This window comes from Onychomys torridus, chromosome 1, assembly GCF_903995425.1.
Source record: "Onychomys torridus chromosome 1, mOncTor1.1, whole genome shotgun sequence".
Taxonomy (NCBI): Eukaryota; Metazoa; Chordata; class Mammalia; order Rodentia; family Cricetidae; genus Onychomys; species Onychomys torridus.
The window spans coordinates 96,661,228-96,685,527 of NC_050443.1; the positions used below are offsets into that span (position 1 = coordinate 96,661,228).

General features: G+C 49.3%; 1 protein-coding gene across 2 annotated transcripts in view; it reads right to left on the reverse strand.

Annotated features, from left to right (window-relative positions):
- Tmc7 (transmembrane channel like 7) overlaps positions 1–24,098 on the reverse strand; it is a 52,839-nt gene extending 28,741 nt beyond the window's left edge. The window contains exons 1-3 of one of the 2 annotated variants that reach the window (XM_036168611.1): positions 23,915–24,098; positions 4,983–5,223; positions 2,771–2,919 (exon numbers count right to left, since the gene is read on the reverse strand). In XM_036168611.1, the coding sequence (XP_036024504.1) occupies positions 2,771–2,919; positions 4,983–5,223; positions 23,915–23,978 (454 nt within the window). In that variant the 5' untranslated portion in view covers positions 23,979–24,098. Of the gene's footprint in view, positions 1–2,770; positions 2,920–4,982; positions 5,224–16,964; positions 17,139–23,914 lie in introns of those variants that run through there. The other variant, XM_036168620.1, reaches the window with a different exon arrangement.
- Positions 24,099–24,300: the final 202 nt, after the last annotated feature.

Genomic DNA, 24,300 nt, shown 5'->3' on the forward strand with positions numbered 1-24,300 from the left:
CTTTCCATCTCTCAGAATGATTGCAGTGTCTCCATTCATGTGGTGAACTTAGACATGGAAACAAACAGAAGAGCAGTCTCCTAGCAGAGAAGACCTGGGTCCCTGTGGACTGTCTGTAGAGCAAGGTGCCTTTTGTTCCTTGTGAGTCAAGTGGACATGGCTGACCCTGATGATGGAAGATGCCCACACCATGCTCTGTCAAAGATTCAGTGATGTCACCAGAGTTAATGGCTTTGAGTTGCACACCTTCTCGTTCTGCCCCAGGGACATCCAGTCAGCCAAGAAATCCCAGTAGAACAAATGAAGAGAAAGGCAAAGATCCGGTTGCCCAGGGAGAAGCCTCAGCAGTCAGAAGTCTCCAGGAGTATTCCACCAAACCAGAGAAGCTGGGCACAGCATCCTGACTGTTCTTGTTATGGTGGGCTGGTACCTGACAACTCAGGAAGGAAGGTATCTGGGGGCTCACAGTTTGAGGGCACACACTCCATCATGATGTAGAAGGCATGGCAGCAGGCATGTTGAGGGGACTGATCACCATGTGTCCACAGTCAGAAAGCAGAAGAGAGAAAGGGGACCCAGACAAGAAACCTCAAGGCCCACCCCAGTGATCCATTTCCCCCAGTTAGGTCCCACTTTGAGGCTGGCCCACAGGTGGAGAGTGAGTGTTCAGACACAGGAGTCTTTGGGGGACATTTCATGTCCTTGGCCTGTGAAGCCTGACGGCCTGTGTGTTACATCCTAGCTGAGCACCCTGGGGCAAGCATCCTAACTTCGCTGTGTCAGGAAAATGGTGAAGTATCCACATGAAAGGGTTTTGTGAGGCTGGGTATGGTGACACCCACTTTTAATACTAGCACTAAGAGGCAGAGACAGGCAGATCAGAGTTCAAGGCCAGCCTAGTCTACACAGAGAGAAACAACAGGGTGGGAAGTCTTGTAAGGACTAATAGAGATAACATGAGTGAGACACCCAAGGCAACACTTGATTCATTGCCAATGCTCAGTAAGGATTTGCTTGTAGTTTGCTCAAGACCACACTATGCTTCCATTTCAGGAGAAAGGGTATGAGTGTGCAGCGAAGTTCTAGATGAGCCTGGAAGACTTCTTAGAAATTTACATGTTTACAGCCTCCACATAAAACAACAATTTTCAATGAAGAATAAATTATCAGAGGTATATTTAAATATACATTATGTTTTAATTATATGTGTGTGTCAGGGGGCGATACTCAGATGCCTGTGGAGGCTAGAAGAGGGTTCTGGATTCCCTGGAGCTGGAGTTACAGGCCGGTGTGAGCTGCCCAGTGTTAGAAACGGAACTGGGGCCTTTGCAGGTGCAGTTCCTCTCTTTCCTGCTGAGTTCTGCTCCAGCACCTCCCTCCCCAGAAGACCAGAGGACACTCCTCCATCTGTTGTTTGTTTGCTTGTTTGTTTGGGGACAGAGCTTCAAGATGTAACCCTGGCCTGAAACTCAGAGATGCACCTGTCCCTATCTGGATTAAGGTCCTGGCCACCACACCAGGCACTATACTTTTAGGGTAGGTAATAAGGAAGATGGTCACTTTTCCCAAACACCCTGCCATGCTCTTTACAGACTGTGTTGGGAACTTCTATGTCAGCAGCTATTAAGGCCATGATTATAAATCTTTTTTTTTTTTATGATAGAAACTACAGAATGGTAAGAGGCATCTCCCTCCCTGCCCCAGGCTCTGCTGTGATCTTTCTAGAAGACAAAGGGATAGGTCCTATTAAGGTTAAATGTGGGTCAAGTTCATACTTGAGACAGTCCATCTTGACTGTCAGCTTGACTGGATCTAGACTCACTGAGGAGACACCTCTGGGCATGTCTGTCAGGGACGTGTCTGTCAGGGAACAGAGAGGTTCGACTGAGGTGGAAAGACCCACCCTGAATGTGGGCAGCACCATCCCATGGTCTAGACTGAATAAAAAGAGGAAAGTGAGCTGAGCTCCAGCATTCGTGGCTTCTGTGTCCTGACTACAGATGCCACGTGACCAGCCTCCTCAAGCTCCTGCCAGCGTGCCTTGCCCTGCCATGGCAGACTGTATTCTGAAACTGTGAGCCACAACAGACCCTTCCTTCCTCAGTTTGCTTCTGTGTGACGGCAACGAGGACAGTCACTAACACAACATTCATCCTTGGAAGGAAATCCTCAACATTGTAACAGACAGGTGCAAACCCAGGTTGCCTGCAGGGGAGGCCACAGCAGATAAGGCAAAATCCCAAAATACTCAGCCCCAACATGCTGTGGATGATTGATTGATAAATAAAACACTGGCTGGCCAGTAGCCAGGCAGGAAGTATAGGCAGGACTAACAGAGAGGAGAATGGAGAGAACAGGAAGGGAGAGAGAGAGAGAGAGAGAGAGAGAGAGAGAAAGGCTGCCAGCTGGCACCATGAAAAGTGAGATGTAAGGTACCGGTAAGCCACAAGCCACATGGCAACTTATAGGTTAATAGAAATGGGTTAATTTAAGATAGAAGAAGTAGATAACAAGAAGCCTGCCACGGCCACACAGTTTGTAAGCAATATAAGTCTCTGTGTGTTTACTTGGTTGGGTCTGAGCGGCTGTGGGACTGGTGGGTAAGAGAGATTTGTCCTGATTGTGGGCCAGGCAGGACCAGAAAAACTCTAGCAACACCAACCTCAGCTGTCTGCAGGGGAAGCTGCAAGCTGGTAAGCATAACACCCCCGCCCCCCCCCCACACACAAGCAGCTTGACCCGCAGGGGAGCCGCGCCAAACGGGCTCTACCTTCAATGCTGCGGATGTCCTTGCGCCACAGCTCCAGGTGGGTGGTCATCTCGCGAGCTTTCTCTAGGAACCTCTTCCAGGACTTGCTGCTGTACCGTTTCCACTGGTCCCACTCTGATAAATACTTCATCTGGGTTTCCTGAATGTCCCTGCATCAAAAAAGGGCCATGAGGGTGACAAGGACAAGGTAGCATCAGGTCTAACCTTCTATGACACCCCGATGGGAGCCCTTGGTCAAAACTTTAAATCATTAGTCAGACATAAAAAGGGCTCCAGTGTGAATGAACCTTCAAAGTGTTACCCAAAGTGAAAAAAGCCAGACTTGGAGGTCACTTTCCATGCACACACAAATCTAGAGACAGCAGGTTCATGACTGCCAGGGCTGAAGAGGGGGAACGGAGATTGCTTTTTTTCATGGATACAGAGTTTCCAGCTGCAGTGATAAAGTATTTTTGGAAGTAGCTGGCGGTGATGGATGCACAGTATTGCCAATAGGCTCAGTGCCACTGAATTATAAGCTGTCAATCACAATGTGTACTGTATGCTCAGCATAATGATCCTATGATGCCATTCCTGACCTCTTGCCCTACCCTGTCAGCTGATCAAATTCTCCTATTTCACCTCCAGGATACCCCTTCTTTTGATAACACATCCTCTCCAATTAATGTCTCTCTCTCCCAATATGCTACAAATGGTTGTTTTGTTTGTTTTTGAGACAGGGTCTCACGATGTAGCACTGTCTGGCCTGGCACTTGCTATGTAGACCAGGCTAGCCTTGGACTCAACAGAGATTCATACACCTGCCTCTGATTCCCAAGTGCTAGGATTAAAGGTCTGTGCCACCATGCCCAGCCTGATGCCACAAGTTCTTTAAAGGATGAGAATATATAACATTGTTGCTGTGGTCCTCTGTCCCAGGAGCACAGACTGCTGATTCCATCACAGCTCTGGCCTGGCTGGGTTTGCTTTGCTCTCCACTCTTTCTTAAGCACAGTAGCTGGCATTTAATCCATTCTTTTTTGTTTTGTTTTGTTCTGTTTTTCGAGACAGGGTTTCTCTGTGCAGTTTTTGTGCCTTTTCTGGATCTCGCTCTGTAGACCAGGCTGGCCTCAAACTCAGAGAGATCTGCCTGGCCCAGCCTCCTGAATGCTGGGATTAAAGGTGTGTGCCACCATCACCAGGCAAATCCATTCTTAATAAATACCCACCACTAACCATAGAACAATGTTCACAAAAATATGTACATTTAATATGTACTGCTGTATTCATAGAAGGTAAACTGCTTTCCCATAGCACAGAGTATGTTTAGACACACAAATTGATAGATACAGATATTGATAAATGGATGGATAGATAGGATAGACAAATGGATAAATGAATATAGATAGATAAATTGAAGAATATATACAAATATAGATATAGAAGGATAGATGATAGATGGATATAGATAAATGAAGGGATACAGATTAGTGGATGAACAGGTGATAGATAATGATGACAATGGATAGATGAGAGATTGATGGATGGATATAGTATACATGCCTGTAACCCTAACTTTGGGAGGCGGAGACAGGTGAATTCAAGATTAACCTAGGTTACATAGAGATTTCTTGACACAAAAAAGGAGAAGAGGCCTGGGGTGATGGATCAATGGGTAAAGTGTGTGGTCTGCAAGCCTGAGGACCTGATTAGGATCCCTAGAACCTGCCTGTCACCCCAGAACTGGGTGGGTCTTAGGGACTTGCTGGCCAGCCCAAACAGCCAACTGCTGAACTCCAGGTTCAGTGAGAGAGTCTGTTACCCCCTAAACTGAGGTGGAGTGACAGAGGATGACAATAAATATCAACTTCTGGCCCCTACATGGGTGCTTGCACATACATAACATATACATGTACACACAGAGAGAGATGAGGAGGGGGAGAGAGAGACAGATACAGAGAGAGAAAGAGAGAGAGAGAGAGAGAGAGAGAGAGAGAGAGAGAGAGAGAGAGGGAGGATGAGAATGTGAGTCTGGCTATAAGTAAACTAAAGCTGGGACCGTTTATTCAAACAGGAGGCGAATGACTTCTTGAAGGTCACGTGTCACCACAGCTTAGGAATGCTCACTACAGAATGAACTCTCGGTTCCACACTGACAAACACACCACACGCACCACATACATCCCTCTCCCAGCCTACAGCATGCCCACTTCCAGGCGGCTACTGAACAAACCTCAGCCTCCGCTTCTCAGAGATGTTCAGCGCATACTTGCGGATGGATTGGCTGTTGAGGTTCTCTGGGATTCCTCCATCCAGCTGGGAACTGTAGGAGTCCGTCGGCTTTAGCAGGGTACCACTCTGCTTGTCCCGGGTGAGGATGTTTGTCCTCCGGCGTGCTACTGACCGATAGCTTGGCAGCTCTTGAAGGAAGTTCACAGGTGGAGAGAAGCAGCTAGAACCCAGAGACATGTTCTCTGGGTGAAAGAAGAAAAGCAAAATTCACTCCAGACAGCTTGGGAGCCTTCAAATCTCAGAGACCAGGAACAAGCCTTGGAGACAGTCATTCACCTCGCCAGTGACAGAATAGCTAGACTTTCTTTTCTTTTTTACTATGCTGGGAATTGAACCCAAGACCTTACACATGCTAGGCAGGTTTTCTACCACTGAGCTACCTAGCCAGCCCTTCATTTATTTAGAAAGGGCTTTGATAAGTTTCCCAGGCTGGCCTTGAATTTGGAATCTTCCTGCCTTGGTCTGCTGTGCAGTGGGAATTACAAACCTGTGTCAACACAAACTACAAACCTGGGTCATTCTGCTTTGTTCTGTTTGCATGGGTAGGAGTGCTCTCCTGTGTGTGGGTGTGTATGTGTGTGCATGCATGTATGTTCGTGTCAGTGAAGACAAAGCTGGGTGTCCCCCACAATCACTCTCTACCCTACATATTGAGGCAGGGTCTCTCACTTGAACCCAGAGCTCACCCATCCAGATAGTCTAGCTGGCCATCTTGCTCCAAGAGATGGGATATCTCTGCCTCTTGGAATTACTACTGGACTGTGCACCAGCATTTAAGTGGGTTCTGGACATCCAAACTCTGGTCTTCACATGTAGGGGGCAAGCACTTCATCCACTAGGTCATCTCCCCAGCCCTGGCTGCATTTCATTGTCCAGGATAATGCAGAGGACAGTGACATCATCTTCACACGGGCTCACTCTATAGGTGTGTCTGCATGAAACGTAGGTGGTAAGATTCCTGTAGCCATTAGTTAAATGCATGGTCCACTTGCTGAATGAAGCTAGCAATGTGTGCTCTATCTCCAATAAGTGAAGGAGATGATAATGTGTAAGAGCCATGATCGCCTAAGCAATTGGCTCTATGGACATCCTAACTTCTGTCTTTCCTGTTGGGTGCTAAATGGCTTAAGTTCGAATCCTGACCTGGTCCCTTTTCTGCTGTGTGTTTGGGGGAAGTTACTTCTCAGAACTTCAGTTTCTTTATCCCAGTCATTCAACAAATAGGCCTACATGTGTCCTTTAGGGAGCCAAGGATATCATGGTAACCAAGGAAAACGCCCTGCTCTTATGCAGCTTATATTCTGAGGTGGGTGAGGGGAGGACCAGCCACTGAGCTGGTGATAAATTTATGCCAAGAAGTAATAAGTACAAAGAAGACAAAACACAAAAAGCACATGGGTTGATGCTGAAGGGTTAAGGACAGAGGTTATCCTGGGGTGGCAGCGCTGTTTTTGGTCAAGTTCTTTCTGTGTGGTCAGTTCTTCCCCTTAGCTGAGCTCAGTGAAAAGAGGGCACAGACTTGAGCTATGTGGGGAAGAGAAGGTCCCGGGAAGTGCAGAGAGTCTGGAGCAGCAGTGCACGTGGAAAGGTGTGCAGACTCCTGATGCAGAAGGATGGATGGACAGGAACCTGGAAGTCCATTTGATTGGTAGATGGTGGAGTATCCCAGCCCTTCTATGACCCTTCCCTAAGCCTGACCTGTAACTTGCTTTAACCAAAGAGCACAAAACGAACAAACAAACAAACACTCTGCCAGCCTCAAGTCATAAAAGAGTCCAGAAGCCACGTCTGGGCATTTAGGTGCCAGTCATGTAAGAAACCTGCCAGGGCCAGCAAGATAACTCAGAGGGTAAACGCACTTGCTGCTGACACTGAGAATCTGAGTTCAAATTCTGGAACCCACATGATGCAAGAGAAGAATCACCTCCTGCAAGCTGTCCTCTTACCTGCAACATGCATCACAACATGCATACATACACATTCATGCATGCAATTTAAAAGAAATCCAGTCATTAGAATCTGCTGATAAGAACCAAGCCCCCTGCCTTTGTCCCCAGCCACAGAGAACATCCATATGGGCATGTGGGGTGTGGAAAAGAGAAAACTAAGAGGACTGAGTGTCTGGGCTATAGCCAATGAGACTTTACAGGCTGATGTGACCCACAGATGTCACCAAGAAAGAAGCCACTGGGGACTCTGGACCAGAGCTGATTGTGTTCTGAAGCACACTTTAACAGGTCTCCCTGAGTAGGCTGCTGGAACCCTAACCCTCAGCAGACTAAGACAGAGAGTCCTGAAGTTGAAACCTCCCAGGGCTACACAGTGAAACTGTGGGGGGAAACCTGGGTAACCCCAAAGATGAGCCTGGGTTCGGTGGGTATAGTCACAGTATCACAAGTGCTCACCAGGGCGGAGGTTCTCAATGTCCCCCACCCTAGACGTACCCAGAAGTATGAGAGGGCTGGGGGAGGACAAGGGACCAGCATTCCAGGTCTCTCTGGAATGTGCAGATCCCCTAACCTCTGCCCTCCCAACAGGCATGCCCAGACACGAGGCAACAGTTATCTCACTGTAGATGATGCAGAGACATGCGCCTGGGCTCTGCCAATCTCATGAGCAAGCCATGCCACATTCACCCTGACACACCCTGAGGATGTGAGCCACTCTGCATCAGACAGGGCTGCCTCCAGCAATTAGGAGGTTCAGTAGAGAACCGTGCAGCAGGGCGCGGGTGCAGGCTTGAGGCCACTCCTCCCGCTAGGAAGCAACAAAGAACTGTTATTAACCAAGAACAAAGGTCTTTGACTATGGAGCCTATTGAATATTCAACAACTGTGGGGTCAGGGACCAATGCAGGATGGGGACTGCAGCCTGGGCTGGCTTTAGATGCTGTGCTGTTACCCGCCAGCCAGGCCATCCCAGGAAGACATCAATTCTGCTCATCTCAGGAACAGGGTGCCTAACACCATAAGCCACTGACACCTGTCACACTGTGAGCCTCAGGGAGCACTCACTTTGGGCATGGCTGTTAGATGTACTGGAAGCTAGGCCTAGTGGTATATACATGTAAGCCCAGCAATCAGAAAGCTAAGGCAGGAGGATTGCTGCAAGTGTGAGGGCCAGCCTGGATTACACAACATGACCCCGATGCAACCTGACTGGATTTAGAATCAATAGAATTTAGAGTAGAGAGTCAAGTTGAGGATGAAAATTCACCATCATGGGGCTCGCTCGGCAGGTAAAAAAGCTTGCAGTGTAAGCCTGGGGATTTGAGTTCGGTCCCCAGAACTCACAGTAGGAGAGACCAACTCCTGAAGGATTGTCTCTGACTTCCACAAGTGCTGCAGCACACACACACACACACACACACACACACACACACACATACACACACATACACACACACACATACACACACACACACACACACATACACATACATACACACACATACACATACACATACATACACACATACACATACATACACACACACACACATACACACACATACACACACACACACATACACACATACATACACACACATACATACACACATACACACACATATACACATACACACACACATACACACACACACACACACACACACACACACACACACACACACACACACACACACACACACACACAGGCACATACTCAAAGAAGAAAGGATTTACTTCCACAGGGAGGTAAAGGAGCTTGTCCACTTGCTGTTAAGTGGACATACTATCATACTATCAGATCCCCCAAGTCCCACCTCCCCCATGAACGAGCTGTGGATTTGAAATGGCCCTGTAAACACTAAAATGCCACACAGATTTAGTAGGTAATGGTTGAATGCTCCTCCCCTCCCAATTATACTGTATACATGCTTTTCTCCCCAGTCACTCCAGGGAAATCTCCCATCTGTAAATAAAACACATCAGTAGTGTCCTTATTCTCAAGGCTCTACCTCTTTGTGCTCTCACACAGGACTGTGCTGGTTTCAAAACTCGATCTCTGACTGACTTCTCACACTCACCTGCACAGGCAGACACAGAAGGCTTCAGTGCTTTGGCTTTTTAACAGGGAAACCGAGGCTCAGCGAGGCAACGACTTGCCCAAGGCTTGAGGTCAAGACAGTCTCGGCTCTGGTGTCTTACAAAGGCCTCTCATGCACCTCTCTGAGCCTAGGGCAGCTCATACTTAGGGAGGGTAACTGTCAAGTGTTCCTCTGACTCGGTCTTGCCATCAGCATGGCCAGTTAGGTCAGTGGTCAGTGTGGGGGCTGCTTAGTCACCATGTGCATATTTCCAACATCAGGGTGACTGTCTAGAAATACCTAGAGTTTCTCAGCCACTGGGACCAGCAGGCAGCAGGCAGGCTGTTAACAAAGGGGGAGGGGGAGGTGATGGCAGGTGGTACGGGTCAGGGCAGGGAGCTATCTTTTTTCTTTTTCAGAACTTGGAATGAACCCAGCACCTCACACATTCCAGAGACTCTACTGTCAGCCACATCTTAAACTCTCTTTGTTCTGTGACACAGTCTCACTAAGTTCTCCAGCGCAGCCTCGAACTCACAATCCTGCTTCAGGCTCCTTAGCAGCTGGGATGACAGGCCTGCACCACCAGGCTCAGCTCAAGGTTGAGTCTCTGAGTCTCGAGCAGTGTCTTGCCCCTAGGAAACTCTCCACTTGAAGGATGGATCGATGGATGGACAGATGGACGGACAGACAAATGACAAGACAGAAGCAAGTGCATGTGGACGGCATCCTTAGGTCCTGGCACCTGTTTCTATAGTACACTCAATCCTAGTAAAAACCACGAACTCTCCCAGGAGACTGGCCAAGCATGATCTAAATGGCACCAAGGGCCCTGCTGTTCCCACAGCATGTCTGCCAAGAGCGGCTTCAGCCAAATACGGTGCTGTGCTCAGCGAGGGCTTTTCTTCCTACTCTCAGGTTGTGGAACTCCGGGTAAGAAGGGGCCTTGTGGGTCATGGAGAGTCTGCCAGTTACTTTGCGAATTACAATAGCGTCCTCTCTTCCCACATGGAACATGGTCCAAGATGCCAATGGATGCCCGAAACAAAGACTATCATGGCATCCTCTCTATAGTAGACACAAGCAAGCAAGCAAGCAAGCAAGCAAGCAAGCAAGCAAGCACGCGTGCTCTGTCTTTTCCATCCAAACTAAGCCCCTACCATACACAGTGACCTGAGCTTTTGCAGTTGCTCTTATTTTTAATTATGGGTGGAGGAGCCACGCACGTGCATGCAGGTGCCTCAGGAGGCCAGAAGAGGGCACCAGATCCTCTAGGGCTGGAATTACAGGCATTGTGATCTGCCTGATGTGGGTGTTGGGAACTAAACTCCGGGCCTCTGTAAGAGCAGTGCTTGCTCTTAACCACAGAGCCACTGAGCCAGACCAGCTTTTGCAGCTTTAAGGTGTGACAGCAAAGCCATCATGGATTTCTTAGCGAGGGGACACATTCTGTCATCATGGCAAGCTCGGCACACAGTGTTCTTGCCTTCTTTTTCTTAGGAAGTCAACCTGGGACTTAATTAACTCAGGAAGCACTCAGTTTCTCTTGGGCATACATGGCTTGTGTGTAAGGCAAGAGGGACTTCAGTGCAAACACTCCCACGGGGACAAAGATATGGGTGGTTGTTGTCTACAGCACAGATACACTGTGGCGTTTTGTGTCAGACAAAGCAAAAGCAATGTGATTTCATCACTCTACTCGAAATGTATCAGCTATTTCAGGAATTGCTAATATTTTGGACCATAGTTGGCCACAGGCTCCTAAAACCCCAGACAACAAAACCTCAGATAATGGGGTGGGGGTGGGGCAACTCTCATTCTGTTGGCTGAGAGCTAAGTTAGGATTCTGGAAGGAATGAAGACGTTCCCTCTGTGATAAGATTCCTCCCATTTCTTCAACCTCCACATCTCCTAAGTGCCCACTCAACAATAGTCATCCCCATCCTTAATCTAGGCCACTTAACCTGTGCTGTCTCCATTCTTTCTCAAGGACCCTGTGTCTCTCCACCACTGAATCCCCAGGGTCTGCACAGGGCTTGGCACATGGCAGTGTCTAATAGATATTTGATAAGCGAATGAATGAATTGGGAATGGATGAATATGCTACTGAGGACACAGTGTTCAATTACCTGCCAAACTTTTGATCAAAGTACATGTTAGCAACCCAGAAAGCAGGGTACAAAAATCAAAGGGGAAAAAAATTAAGCATTTTCTTTATTCTTTTCTACATGGATAATAAATTCTTACAACTGAAAATAAAATTGGTTGTTGTTTTTTCAGAGTGTGTTTATTTATCTATCCCAGGCTAACTTGGCAACTCTCTCTGTAGCCAAGGTTGGTTTCAAACTCAAGATCCTTTAGCCTCAGCCTGGCTAGGCCTCAGATTACAGGTGTGAGCCATCATTCCCAGCTCTACACTGATCTTTTGAGGGGGGGGAGGGGGAGGAGCTGGCAGAAAACACTGACTCTACCTGCTGTCCTTGCTTCAGGTTCTTTCCATAGACTTGTTTATGGAAATACACTTTGGTCTGTTAGGAACACAATCCACTGTTCTTAAACAATCTGCGATTAACACAACTAGGGAGACACTGATTCCTGAACACTTGTCCATTCCCTGTGGTTTGATGTCACTATTATCCTGGAAGCAAACTGGAGGTAAGAAGCCTGAAAAAACACACACAGAATCCAAAGGCTTTTACCTACAGGTTTCTAGAATTCAGAGACTTAAAAAGCTGCCACAAGATACCCATCAAATGCTAATATATATATCTCCAAAGGGGCCACAGAGATAGCTCCACAGGGATGGCACTTGTCACCAGGTCTGATGACCTCAGTTCATTCCTAGGACCTAGGAAGAAGAGAGGCAACCACTGCAGAATGTCCTCAGATTTCCACACATGTGCTATGACACATGAGCACCTCCTACCACACACAAACAAAAACTCAATAATTTAAAAAAAAAAAAGCTTCCTGGGCTCTGCCGCTCCACTAGAGACCACCAGCCTCTCACTCATGCACACATCCACTCCCTCATCTACTCAGCCACTTGAGCACATTTGATGAGAAAGCACCACCGGCCAAACAGTTCTTTAGGGCTGAAACACACACCTGAATACAACACACCATACCCCTGCCTTTTTTAAACTTACATTCTATTTTGAAAAGACAGACATTAAACAATAACATATATCAGCTGGAGATTATATGGAGAAAAATAAGTTGGGGGTGGGAGGGAAGGAGGGCTTAGGGGATGAGGTATAATTTTAAACAGAGCAGTCAAGGACATCACCACAAGAAGCTGACATTTGAGGAAGGCTGAGGAAGGGGGGAACAGCTATGCAGCCATCCTAGGAAAGGCTATCAAAGAAGGAGACAGCAAGTGCAAAGGCCCTGAGGCAGGAGGAACTCAGCCTACTTGAGAAACAGTATGGTGAGAGAGTCAACAAAGTCCACAGTAGGTCATGGGGGTAGAGAACAAGCCAGGTCACACGGAGCCTTGAGTATCATGGAAGACATTTGCTTTTGTTTGGTAAAGTGGAAACCATGAAGGATTTGTGGCAGAGCAATGCTGCTCTGACTGGAGTTTATTAGAGATCACTGTGGCTCCACTGTCTCTACATGGTAGCATGGCTGTGGACCAAGCTGAGCACACGTCCAACAAAGAACGTGTATGTACTGGTCATTGGTTTTTTTTGGTTGTTGTTGTTTTTTTGATAACTGAACATAAACCCAGACATATACAAGAAGAGGGAATCTTTTACTTTGTAGATTTATTTATGTGCCTGAGTGTTTTGTTTGCATGTGTCTATACACCATGCAGATGCCTGGTGCCCTCAGGGATCCTAAGAGGGAATCTTAGTTGAGAAGATACTTCTACCAGATTAGCCTGTAGGCAAGTCTGTGGGGGCACTTTCTTGATCAATGATGTAGGAGAGCCCAGCTCATTGTGGGTGGAGCCACCCCTAGGCAAGTAATGCTGGTCCTGGGTGTGTAAGAAAGCAGGCTGAGCAAACCACAAGAGCAAGCCAGTGAGCAGCACTCCTCCATGGCTTCTGCTTCAGTTCCTGCCTCCAGGTTCCTGCCTTCGGTTCCTTTCCTCAGTGATGGACTGTTACCTGGAAGTGTAAGCTAAAATAAACCCTTTCCTCCCCAAGCTGCTTTTGCTCACAGGCCTCAGAAATAGAAACCTAAGACAGAGATAAAAGTTCTGTATCTGGGATCATTAAGCAACTGAGGTGTGACTGAGGAAATGAAGCTTTCATTTGGTCACATGGCCAAAGCTACCTGTGGCTGGTGCTGTAGTGTATACTGTGGATGAGTTCCTGTGACACAGACCTTCAAGAAGATGGGAAAAGTACTGTCTGTCCACCAGACACCTGGACAGCGGGCTAGGAGGACCAACCTGAGTCACATCAGAGTCAGGTCAGGGGTCTGGCTGGGCTGGACCCCACATTTTACAACCAGATGAGCAAACAGCCCTTAGGGGTAGGTGACTAACTTGTTAATCAGAGCTACCCCTGAGTGAAGTGCCTGGATCACCTAGTTGTTGAGCCAGATGAAAGTGGGGTGTGCTGGCTGTGGGCCAGTTCCTGTGAGTCAGTGGGCCTGACTTGGCAAGGCCTGTAGGACAGGGCCCTGCCTCCCTGGCCACCTGCCTGGTGCTGCACCCCAGCTCCTCCTCCTCCCTGTTGTGGGCTAGCGTGTGTCTCGACAATCCTGTACCTCAGCTGGCTCTCATATGTAAAGTGTTTAGACAAAAGCTAGACAGAAAACCACGTGCCCCAAGTCTCTGCTGCCCACACAGCAGAAAAGATCCCCAAGTGAAAGTCACAGCTGTGTTCTAACAAAGGCTTATTCACAAAAATGGGTGGCAGCTGATGTGCTGAGACACGTGGAAGCCGAGACTTACTATTCATTGATAAAGCTTAGTGTGTGAGATAATTCTGAATGTGCACGGGAGATGTCTTCTTGGTAGGGGCCAGGCTAGGCCTTAGTGGACAGTCTTTTCTCTACCGAGACTACTTTAAAAAAGTCTAAAGCAAGAGGCTGAGGCAGGAGGCTGGAGAGTCTGAAGCCAGTCTGGGTGAGGCCCTTTTTCAAATAAGTGTAAACAAATGGGGCTGGGGATATGGCTCTGTAGGTAAAGTGCTTGCCTGGCAAGCACAGGGAACTGAGTGCAACCCCAGGCCCCACATGACAAAACCGAGCACAGTGGCAGTGTTTATAACCCAGCATTGGGAGGGCGGAGGCAGGCGGACCCCGGAGCCAGCCTAGCCTGCCTGCTCTGTCACTCGGATGAGTTCCAGGCCAGTGAGAGACCTGGGTAAGAAAAATAAAGAAGGATGCACCTGAGAAACATCACCTGAGGTTTTCTTCTGACCGCCACATGCATGTGAACACTCGTGCATACGTGCACACACAAATAATAAATAAATAATAGAAGTAATTTCCAGTGTTCCTAGGAGCAACGACAGTAGCCTCCGGGGAGCACAAGCACACACGATTCTGAAAAACTCTTATACTGGGTCCCCGTGAGTCTCACAATGGCGGGATCACACAGGGGCTTCTCGTGCACAGTCCTCTGCAGCTAAGAGAGGAACTCTGCCCATGAGTGAGCCTGAGCCAAAGCTTCAGCCGTGAGAGGAAACCTCAGCAGGACATGTTCATGCCACACATCCACCATGGCAGTGGCCTGGCACCTCACAGGTATTCAACAAACATCCCTCAGATAGACACATGATAGATATGTGGCCTTCGGAATTTCTCTGCTCCTAGGTGGCTGTGGTGTGCTGGTCTGGTTTTCATCACTAATTTGTCACAAAGTACCCAAAGCAGCTGGTGTGTCATAAGCAGGTGGATTTCACACACAGTTCTGGCAGTTCATGGTACCTGACAGGCTCAGCTCTGGTGAGGACCCAGGGACCGCTCCTGGAGGCAGGCAGGCTACAGCACTGCCTAGCAGAAGTCACTGGAAGTCAGAGAGGAGCCTGGGGATCCACAGTATCTTTTGCAGACGCCCCCGCATTAAGTTCCATCTCTTCCCCCACCCCATCCCTGGGTGTTCAATACAAGATCTCATGTAACCCCAGCTGGTCTCAAAGTCAATATGTAGCAGAGGTTGGCCTTGAACTCCAATCCTCCAGGCTCCATCTCCCAACTGCTAGGATTACAGGTGCAGGCCACCACATCTAGCTCCATCACTTTCCAGTACCAGCACCCTGGGGACCAAGCCTCCCACACACAGATCCTCGGGGATAAGCCACAGCCAAGGCACCACAGGTGGCTTGTCAAGCAATTTCACTGAGCCTCAGTTTCCACAGAGAAAAAGCAAATCATCCTGTCCTGGTTTGCTTTCTGTTGCTGTGGTAAATGCCACGGCCATGAGCTACTTGAGTAGGAAAGGGTTGGTTTAGCTTACACCTCCAGGTGTCAAGCCCATCACCGAGGGAGGAACCAGGAACAGAGACCATGGAAGAACACTGCTTACTGGCTTCCTCTCTAGCTCATGTTCTTTCTCATATAGCCAGGTGGGTCTTATCTAGTCCAGATGCACCTTCCTCAGGACGGCATCCCGGGCCTTCTATATCAATCATCAGTTCAGACAATCTCTCACAGACACAGCCACAGGCCGATCTGATATGCACAGTCCCTCAGCTGAGGTTTCTTCTCCCCAGGTGATTCAGGTTGTGTCAAGTGGACAATAAAAACACTTCACTGAGCTCCTAATAGAACTTGGGAAAGTATGCTCAGACTCCATAGGCAAACGCAGAGTCCACACAAACAGGCTCCGGCTTGCCTGACCTGAACCATCCATGCTCCTCTGAGCTCTACCAGAGGCCTCTTCACACATACTAACCCCCTCACATTGCTCACTGGACAGCCAGGGAGCAGGTCCCTTAGAGCCTCGGTGACCTCAAGTCCAGGGGCAGCGGGATCTTGATGGACACCAAGAGAAGACTCAAAAGTAGTCAAGAGTGAGGCAAAGTTACAAAGTTTACAAAGAAAGACAAACTTGAAGAGAGTCCAGTGCAGGTAGGAGAGGCTTGCCCCAGCTGCCTCAGCAGTCACAGGGCATACAATTCACAGGCTTCCAAGCTATTCCATCTGTAAGTTTAGATTTAGAGGAAGCCCATGCTGGCCTGGAGACTTAATCACAGAGCTGTGTCCCCAGAGAGACGCAGCTTGCCATGGGGGAAGGGAATGCTGGTACAGATTAAACACAAGACAACTAAGGGGCCCTTGCTCTTCCTCGGGTCACAGGATGCTGGACTTAAGACCCCATTTAGTAGCCAGAGTTCATATCTGTCATTTATTTTTGCTTTATGTGCATTAGTGTTTTGCCTGCATGTATGTCTGTGTGAGGATGTCAGATCCCCTGGAACTGGAGTTACAAACAGTTGTGAGTTGCCATGTGGGTGCTGGGAACTGAACCCACAACCTCCAGGAGGGCAGCCAGTGCTGTTAACTGCTGAGCTGAGCCGTCTCTCCAGCCCCCACCCAAGGAGCCAGAGTTCTAACAACACTGTACATGGTGCTTCTCAGAAAGGGAAGGGCAGTGCTGTAGACCTGGCTGTCAGCCATCAAGGGACAGAAATCAGAACCAGGAGGGTGTGTGGTGGGGGAGGGGTGCATGGTGAGGGAGGGCCCTTTCTCATGTTCCTTGGTCCTCCCTTCCTCTCTTCCACTGTCCCTCTTTCTCTCTTGGTTTGAGATGACCCAGAACCTCACCATGCAGCCAAGGATGGCCTCCATGCCTTAGCACTCCCCCATTCCTCTGCCTCCTGCTGACTAGGCACTCACTCCCCCATTCCTCTGCCTCCTGCGGACTAGCCACTGTGCCTTGCTTGGCTCTTGCCCTATTTTGTTTAAGTTTGGTTTCTAAATTACATTTACCTGTTGTGCAGGCTGGTGGACCGGAGCAAATGCATACAGAGGTAAGAAGACCACCGTGGGGCTCAGTAGACAACTTTAGGAGTCCTCTCCTTCCACCACGTGGACCCCAGAGATAAACCCAGGTCACCAGGCTGGGCTGAGAAGCGTCTTTGCTCACTAGCCACCTCAGCAGCCCCGGTTGTGCCTTTTGAAGAGGAGGTTTCATGTAGCCCAGGCTTTCATGTAGCCCAGGCTAGCATCAAACCTACTATATAGCTGAGAATGACCTTGAACTCCTGACCCTCCTGCCTCCCCGTCCTGTGCCTACCCCTCTCTATTTCCTAACTAGCCTTCCTGCCCTCTGCCCCCTCAGGTCCCTCTCAGTCAAAGCTCCTCTCACTTGGGTTGCCAACAAAGGCCCCCCAAACACTCCTCTTTATATCTCCCTGCCTCAGCTCAGAGTCGTATCAGAGTCACTCCACATTTGGGCTGGTACTGCCACCTCCCCCTGCACCCCTACTCCTACTCTAGTACTTCCATGCACCCCCACTCCAGTACCGTCCCGCCCCCCCACGTTCCCCACCCCCACTCCAGTACCGTCCCGCCCCCCACGTTCCCCACCCCCACTCCAGTACCACCCCACCCCCACACTCCTCACCCCCACTCCAGTACCGCTCCGCCCCACCCCCACACTCCCCACCCCCACTCCAGTACCGCCCCTCACCCCCAGCCTTTGTGTAATTTCTTTCCCAGCAATTAGGTTCCCTTGGATTGTCTTCCCATCTTTCCGTCCACCGCTTACTCCCTTGACCTGGACCTCTGTGGCTTCTCACAGGCTGGCTCTCCAGGAGTCAGTCCAAAGGCCTCACTAGAGCTGGCCCACCTCCCTCCTTCTGGGAGAGAGCCCCAAGTGCACAGCCCAGTTTGACTGGGTGGTCCCAGACCCAAACGATTCTCCTTGGGAGAGAGCAGCCAGCTTGCAACCAAGTCACACCCCTCCAAAGACATTTCCCCCTTTTATCCCTCCAAAGTTTTCACTTCCTGAAAAAACAAAGACAGCCACCTCTAATCTGGGTCGCCTGTTGCTGGGCAGAGCTGGGCTCCTCCAGACAGAGGGGCAAAAATAGCTCACGAGAACCAGTCCCCACGAGAACCCTGACTCATGGAATCTGCAGCCTGGTCCAGAACATCCCACCCTCCTCAGACACCCAGAAGAGTGGTGGGTCTCTCACAGGATGAATGGGCTCGGCAGTTGGGGAAGATATAAACACATCAGTCAATGGCTGTTTGTTTTCATGTTGGTTGTGATGTAGTAGACTTGACTCAAGGAGAAGAGAAGTCCATGCAAATGCCTGATGCCCAGTCACAAACCTCATGCTGTCAGTGTTACAAAGACCAAGCAAAAATACCTGTAGTGCTGTCGGGGCTCCGGGACAATATCTCAAAGTATCTCGGCTCAGAATCTCATGTCCCAGCTACTAGGCTAGACACACACACACAACTTCTCTTGCCCAAGGCCAGTCATAAAAACTGGAATCCTTTGTCTCCAAGACAGTGACTTTAATCTCCCCAGCCTAGGAGGCTGGAAGGACTTCTCCTGTGTTTGACAGGTGCTGATAGGAATCTCAAGAGGGAAGCTGCCTGGTGATCCCCGAGAAGCTGGGTGCCCAACCTGGCCTATTAGCACAGCTCACACACAGCTTTGATGTGCCTCCCAGTGCTCCAGGGGGGATCCCATGTGGCTTTCCCACCTAAGCAGCAAAATGGAAAGGTCACCCTAGATCTTTGGGTCTTCAAGAGTATAACAGACTTTGATGTAGCTAGGCATAGTACACACCTAAGATGCCAGCACTGAGTGGCAGAGGCAGGAGGATGGTGGGTTCAAGGCTATTCCAGGCTACACTGTAGGACCTTGTCTGACATTCAGCGGAGAAAGGAAGAAAAGGAGAGGGCAAGGTTTCCAACAACAACAACAACAACAACAACGCTGTGCACATGTGGGCTGAGCAACCCTATTCACGGGACCCAAGGACTAAGTCAGCCTGGATGTCCATGAGTGGATGTGTGCACACACAAAATGTGACCCACTGACAATGGAGTATTAGTCACCCATGAAAAGGGATGAAGCACTGTTTCATGTGACCATGGATGGATTCTGATATGCTGTGAGGAAGCCACTAAGCACTCATATCAGTGTCTAGATAGGAGATTCACAGACAGAGAGAGGTAGGAGCAGGCTGGTTGCATGAGGCTGAGGAAGGGATTGCTGAATAGGGGTGGAGTCTCTGTGGGGGTGACAGAAATGTGCTGGAACCAGTCAGAACCAGTCAGACCATTCTCCTGAGGCAAAAGAAACTTTTTAAGTAGTAAAACTGATGCTATAAAGGATTTATTAATTAACTTGCTTAGGAAATACAAATTATACAAAGTGGAATTTTGTAGCTGGAAGTTTCTCTGGTCCCAACTGGCCCTGTGGTCCCATAGCCGCTTATAAAATAATCACTCAGAGGCTTAATATTAATTACAAACTGTATGGCCTATGGATCAAGCTTCTTGCTAGCTAGCTCTAATATTTAACTCATTTCCGTTAATCTATGTATTGCCACATGTTCCGTGGCTTTACCTGTGTTACCTACATGTTGCTCCTTGGACTGTGGTCTAGCATCTCCCTGACTCCACCCTTCTCTCTGTATCTCTGCTTGGATTTCCCGCCTGCCTCTAAGATGCCTTGCCATAGGCCAAAGCTGCTTTATTTATTAGCCAATGGGAGCAACACATACATTCACAGCGTACAGAAAGACATCTCACTACAGAATTTAGCTGAAGGAGCACTGCCTCCAATATGATGGAGATAAGTAGTACACTAACTAGGCTTGCTAAAAATGGCAGGAACAAAAAATTTGTGCCACAATTGAAGTTCAGGGTTGTGGCAAAGAACGTGACCCTAAGGGCAGAGCAGGTTTGCAACCATCATGAAGTCCTGGTCTGCAGTTAAGTGTCCTGAGCTCTTACCAGGAGAAGCACAGTTCTGCCAGGTGGGTAAAATGGACCTGGGTAACAAACATTTGAACAGAACAGCACTGGTTGTTAAGAAGTAATCCTGGTAAATCTCTGCCATGTAAATCTCCCATCCATCCAAGTGGCCCAACTTACAGTCTCTGGTCTCTGTTTTAATTGTTCCAAGTGTGGCCAGGGCTGAAGTGAAAGCGATTTAAGGCTGAGAGTGTATGTGGAATATATAAGCCTAAAGTGTGAAAGTTAATAAAACCTTCTTCTCCTCCTTGCCAGCTCCTCCTTGGGCATCAGCCAGAGCAGGATGTGAGCTATCATTAAAGAGCTTTCTCCTTATTCTTCCTGAATAGCAGAGTGGGTTCTCGTTAGTGTTGGGGACATACAGAGTGGGTTCACACTGGGGGGAAGGGAGCATGAAGAGTGGGTTCACACTGGGGGAAAGGGAGCATGAAGAGTGGGTTCACACTGGAGATGGGGCATGGAGAGTGGGTTCTCACTGGGGATGAAGATATGCAGAGTGGGTTCACACGGGGGGAGGGGACATAAAGAGTGGGTTCTCACTGGAAGGGCAGGAGGGTGCATGCTTCTGCTTCACTCCATGCTAATGAACCACAGCTGAGCATGTGTGATCAAACCTCCATTGAGAAGAGAGATGGAGGGAAGAGAGAGGGAGAAGGGGAGAGAGGAAGTGTTAGGAATAAATGATCACACAGTGTGTGGACAGAGTAGCCTGCCAAGACAATCCCTTTGGTAAAAAGGATGCACCAAGACCCAAATGGGACAAAAAGTTCAATTCGTTTTTATTCTTTTTTTTTTTTAATTTATTTATTATGTATATATGTTCTGTCTGCAGGCCAGAAGAGGGCACCAGATCTCATTACAGATGGTTGTGAGCCACCATGTGGTTGCTGGGAATTGAACTCAGGACCTCAGGAAGAACAGCCAGTGCTCTTAACCTCTGAGCCATCTCTCCAGCCCCCATTTTTATTCTAACACAGGTGGTGACTGGTCCTCCCCCAACTCTCGTTGTCTGGGGTTGGACCAATCTTTCAGGGTTGCCTAGTTTTTGTTTTTTTGATTTTTTTGTTTTGTTTTTGTTTGGGGTTTTTTGTTGTTTTGTTTTGTTTTTTTTTTTGGGTTTTTTTTTTTTTTGGTTTTTCAAGACAAGGTTTCTCTGTGTAGCTTTGGAGCCTGTCCTGAAACTCACTCTGTAGCCCAGGCTGGCCTCGAACTCAAAGAGATCCTCCTGCCTCGGCCTCCTAAGTGCTGGGATTAAAGGCGTGCGCCACCACCGCCCAGTATGGGTTGCCTAGTTTTAAAGGAATCCATTCAAAGGAAATGAAAGAAAGTAGAGGCCACTTAAATTCTGGTAACACAGCTGGGCATGGTGGCCTGTGCCTTTAATCATAGCATCTGCAAGGCGAGAGGGGCAGATCTCTGTGAGTTCTAGGCCAGCCTGGTCTACTTAGTGAGTCCCAAGCAGGCCTGAGCTGCTCACAAACTATTTGAAACAAAACAAAAAAAAGCATTAACCCAGGGATAGGAAGAATCCCTCCTCCTCAGGGGGAAGCTGGAGGGGCCTCAAGAGGATATGGTGGGGACAGAGTCCAGCCTGGCAAAGGCAGTCAAGGAGGACTTCTGGGAAGAAGTGACCCTGAAGGAAGAGAAGAGATGTATGTACCTTATAAGGGAGGTCATGGCCCCCAAGGTGGAAGGATAGGGGCTAGAACAGAATAGCACCATCAGGTGGGCATGGGAGGATGTGCGTGAAAACAGGAACCAGTGGAGAAGGGCATCCGGGCAAATACTATCACCAGAGTGTGCCAGGCACTGGTGAGCCACTGAGGCCACCTTCCAGTACCCCAGTGGCACAAGGGGTTAATGTAACAACAGTTAACATTTCGTAGCATTGCCACTGGTCTCAGGACAGCCCCAAAGAGCCATGTTCCCAACGTCTGGGTGCTCACATCCAAACCCAGCGCCCTGCACTCTGGGCAAGGAGACCTAGTTGCCCGAAGAGTTACCGCAGAAACACACTGTGGACTTGGAGAATGGACACACGACACTACGGCTTCCAGCCTGCTCTTCTAGAGTCATTTGCTCAGGGGAGGACGGGGGCCATGCTGTGGGGAAGCACAAACAGCCCTGAGGAGGCCCAGACAGAGAGGAAGAGAGGCCCCTGCCAGCAAAGTTGGGTAACTGCACATGATCAGGACATGGTGGGAAGGACCCCTAGTCCCAGTCAAAAGCACAGGCAACTACAAAACCAGGGACCCCTTGATTACAACCTTACTGTAAGAGACTCAGGGGGCAGAGACTCCCAGAGGATTTTCCCCCAACTGCACACACTGTGGCCCAGCACAGGACCGTTGCTCATATACAGCACACCATGCCACTGTGGGGTCCTTTTGCAAAGAGGCCCCACTTCATGCAGCTTGATTAGGAGATCAGAAAACAGCATCTGCCTGGAGCTGGCAGTATGAACCTGTATCCCTGGATGCCAAGGCAGGTCCGATAAGTTGAAGGCCAGCCTGGGCAGCATAGCAAGACAATGTCTCAAACTTTAAAAACAAACAAAACCAGAGGTAGTGGTGCACACCTGTGCTTCCAGCATCAGGAGGCAGAGGCAGGAGTCCAAAGCCAGCCTGGATTTCGTAAGATTGTTGTCTCGGGGGAAAAAAATTAAAATGTAAAAGAAGGCTGGGGAACATAGTTCAGAGGGAAAGCTCTTGTCTCGAATGTGTGAGGCCCTGCGATCAATCCTCAGTATTGCAAAACAAGCAAAAATGTGTTCATATCCAAGGGCGTGGAGAGATGGTTCAGCCATAGGGGCCCAAGAGTAGCTTAGCGGCCCTGCAACTCTCTGGGAAGATCCAAGAGGTCTAGAGTAGCAACACTGTAACAGTGTGAGGAAGATAATGGAGCCAACCAGAAAGACACTTGGCTTTCACAGTGCTGGGATGGAATCCTGGAACTTCACGCAAGGCCAGAAACTCTACCAGGAGACACGCCCCCGCCCCTCACTGGGGGAGTCTAGGTCGCCACCACCACCCCTCACTGGGGGAGTCTAGGTCAGTCACACCACAACTTCTGACTGCTACCTGAGGGCTGAAATGAAGTTGACATCAGCAATGCTAGACTGAGCGAGCAAAAACGATCATAGACCCCCGCCTGATTTTTTTCTGATTCCAGAGCATTGTCCCAGGATTGGGGTCTTTCACTTGATGTTGAAAACAATCCAAAGAGAAGGGGCCCAATGCCCGCATCCATACCCTTGCGACACTCTAAGCTTTGCCTTGGTAGATACAATCTCACACTGAAACTCAGCCTACAGATATCATTGAGAAGTCTGGCTCAGGGCAGAGACAAAATAAATACAAACTACAAGGAAGCTTGCCCGAGGGGCTTGGCAGCTCTATCTACTATATCTACTGGGAGGTGTCTTTACATATGTCTGTAAAATCTTAGGAAGCTGTATAACTGACTACATGTTTAACACAATTAAAAAGAAAAATCTCCCTGCTCCCATTGACTATTGTCTACGACCAGGGCTGTGTGGGGCATTTATTAATATTTCACTGTTTCTCAGCCCATCTGAGGCTCAGAGAGGGCAAGTCAACTTGGCAAAATGCACACAGCAATAAAGACCAGAGACAGAATGGCTTCCAAGTGGATCTAAAGGAACTATCCAGGGGCAGGGGGCTTGAGGGCAGCCAGTAAGGCAGGCAGGTTGTCACAGTCTCTTTACAGAACAGATACCATAGTGATCTAGAGGCTGGCCTGGGTCCGAGGGTCATCGTGTGGAGAGTGAGGACCGCCTCCCCAGCTCGGTAGGCAGGGCGAGGGGAGCCTCCTCGCAGGACAGGTCCGCTGCCCCCCGCTTTCCCCGCAGCGATCCCCTGCGGAGGACCAGGACCGCCACCCCGCCTTCCCGCACGCTGGGTCCCGCCGCGTCCTACCTGTGTGTCCGGCCCGCTGCCGGCTGGACCTGCGGCCCGGCTCGCCCGCGCTGCCCTCGCTCATCTCCGCCCCAAGAGGACCCTCCGGCCGCCCCGGCCAGCCGCCCCGCCTCGTCGGGTTCCGGGTGACGTCACAGAGGCGGGCGGGGCCGTTCCCACGGGCGCGGGGTGGGGACCAGCTACCTCTGGCGCCTCTCCCTCTTCTTTCTCGGTCTCCTTTCTTCTCCCCTGCTCCTCGCCCCCTCCCTTCCCTTTCCCTCCTCTCCACTCCCCTTTGCCCTTCCTCTCCCCTCCCTCAGTCTCTTCTGGTACTCTGAGTCCTAGGCTTGAACTCCTAATCGTCTGCCTCCACCTCCCAAGTGCTTGGATTACAAGCCCCGCTGTTG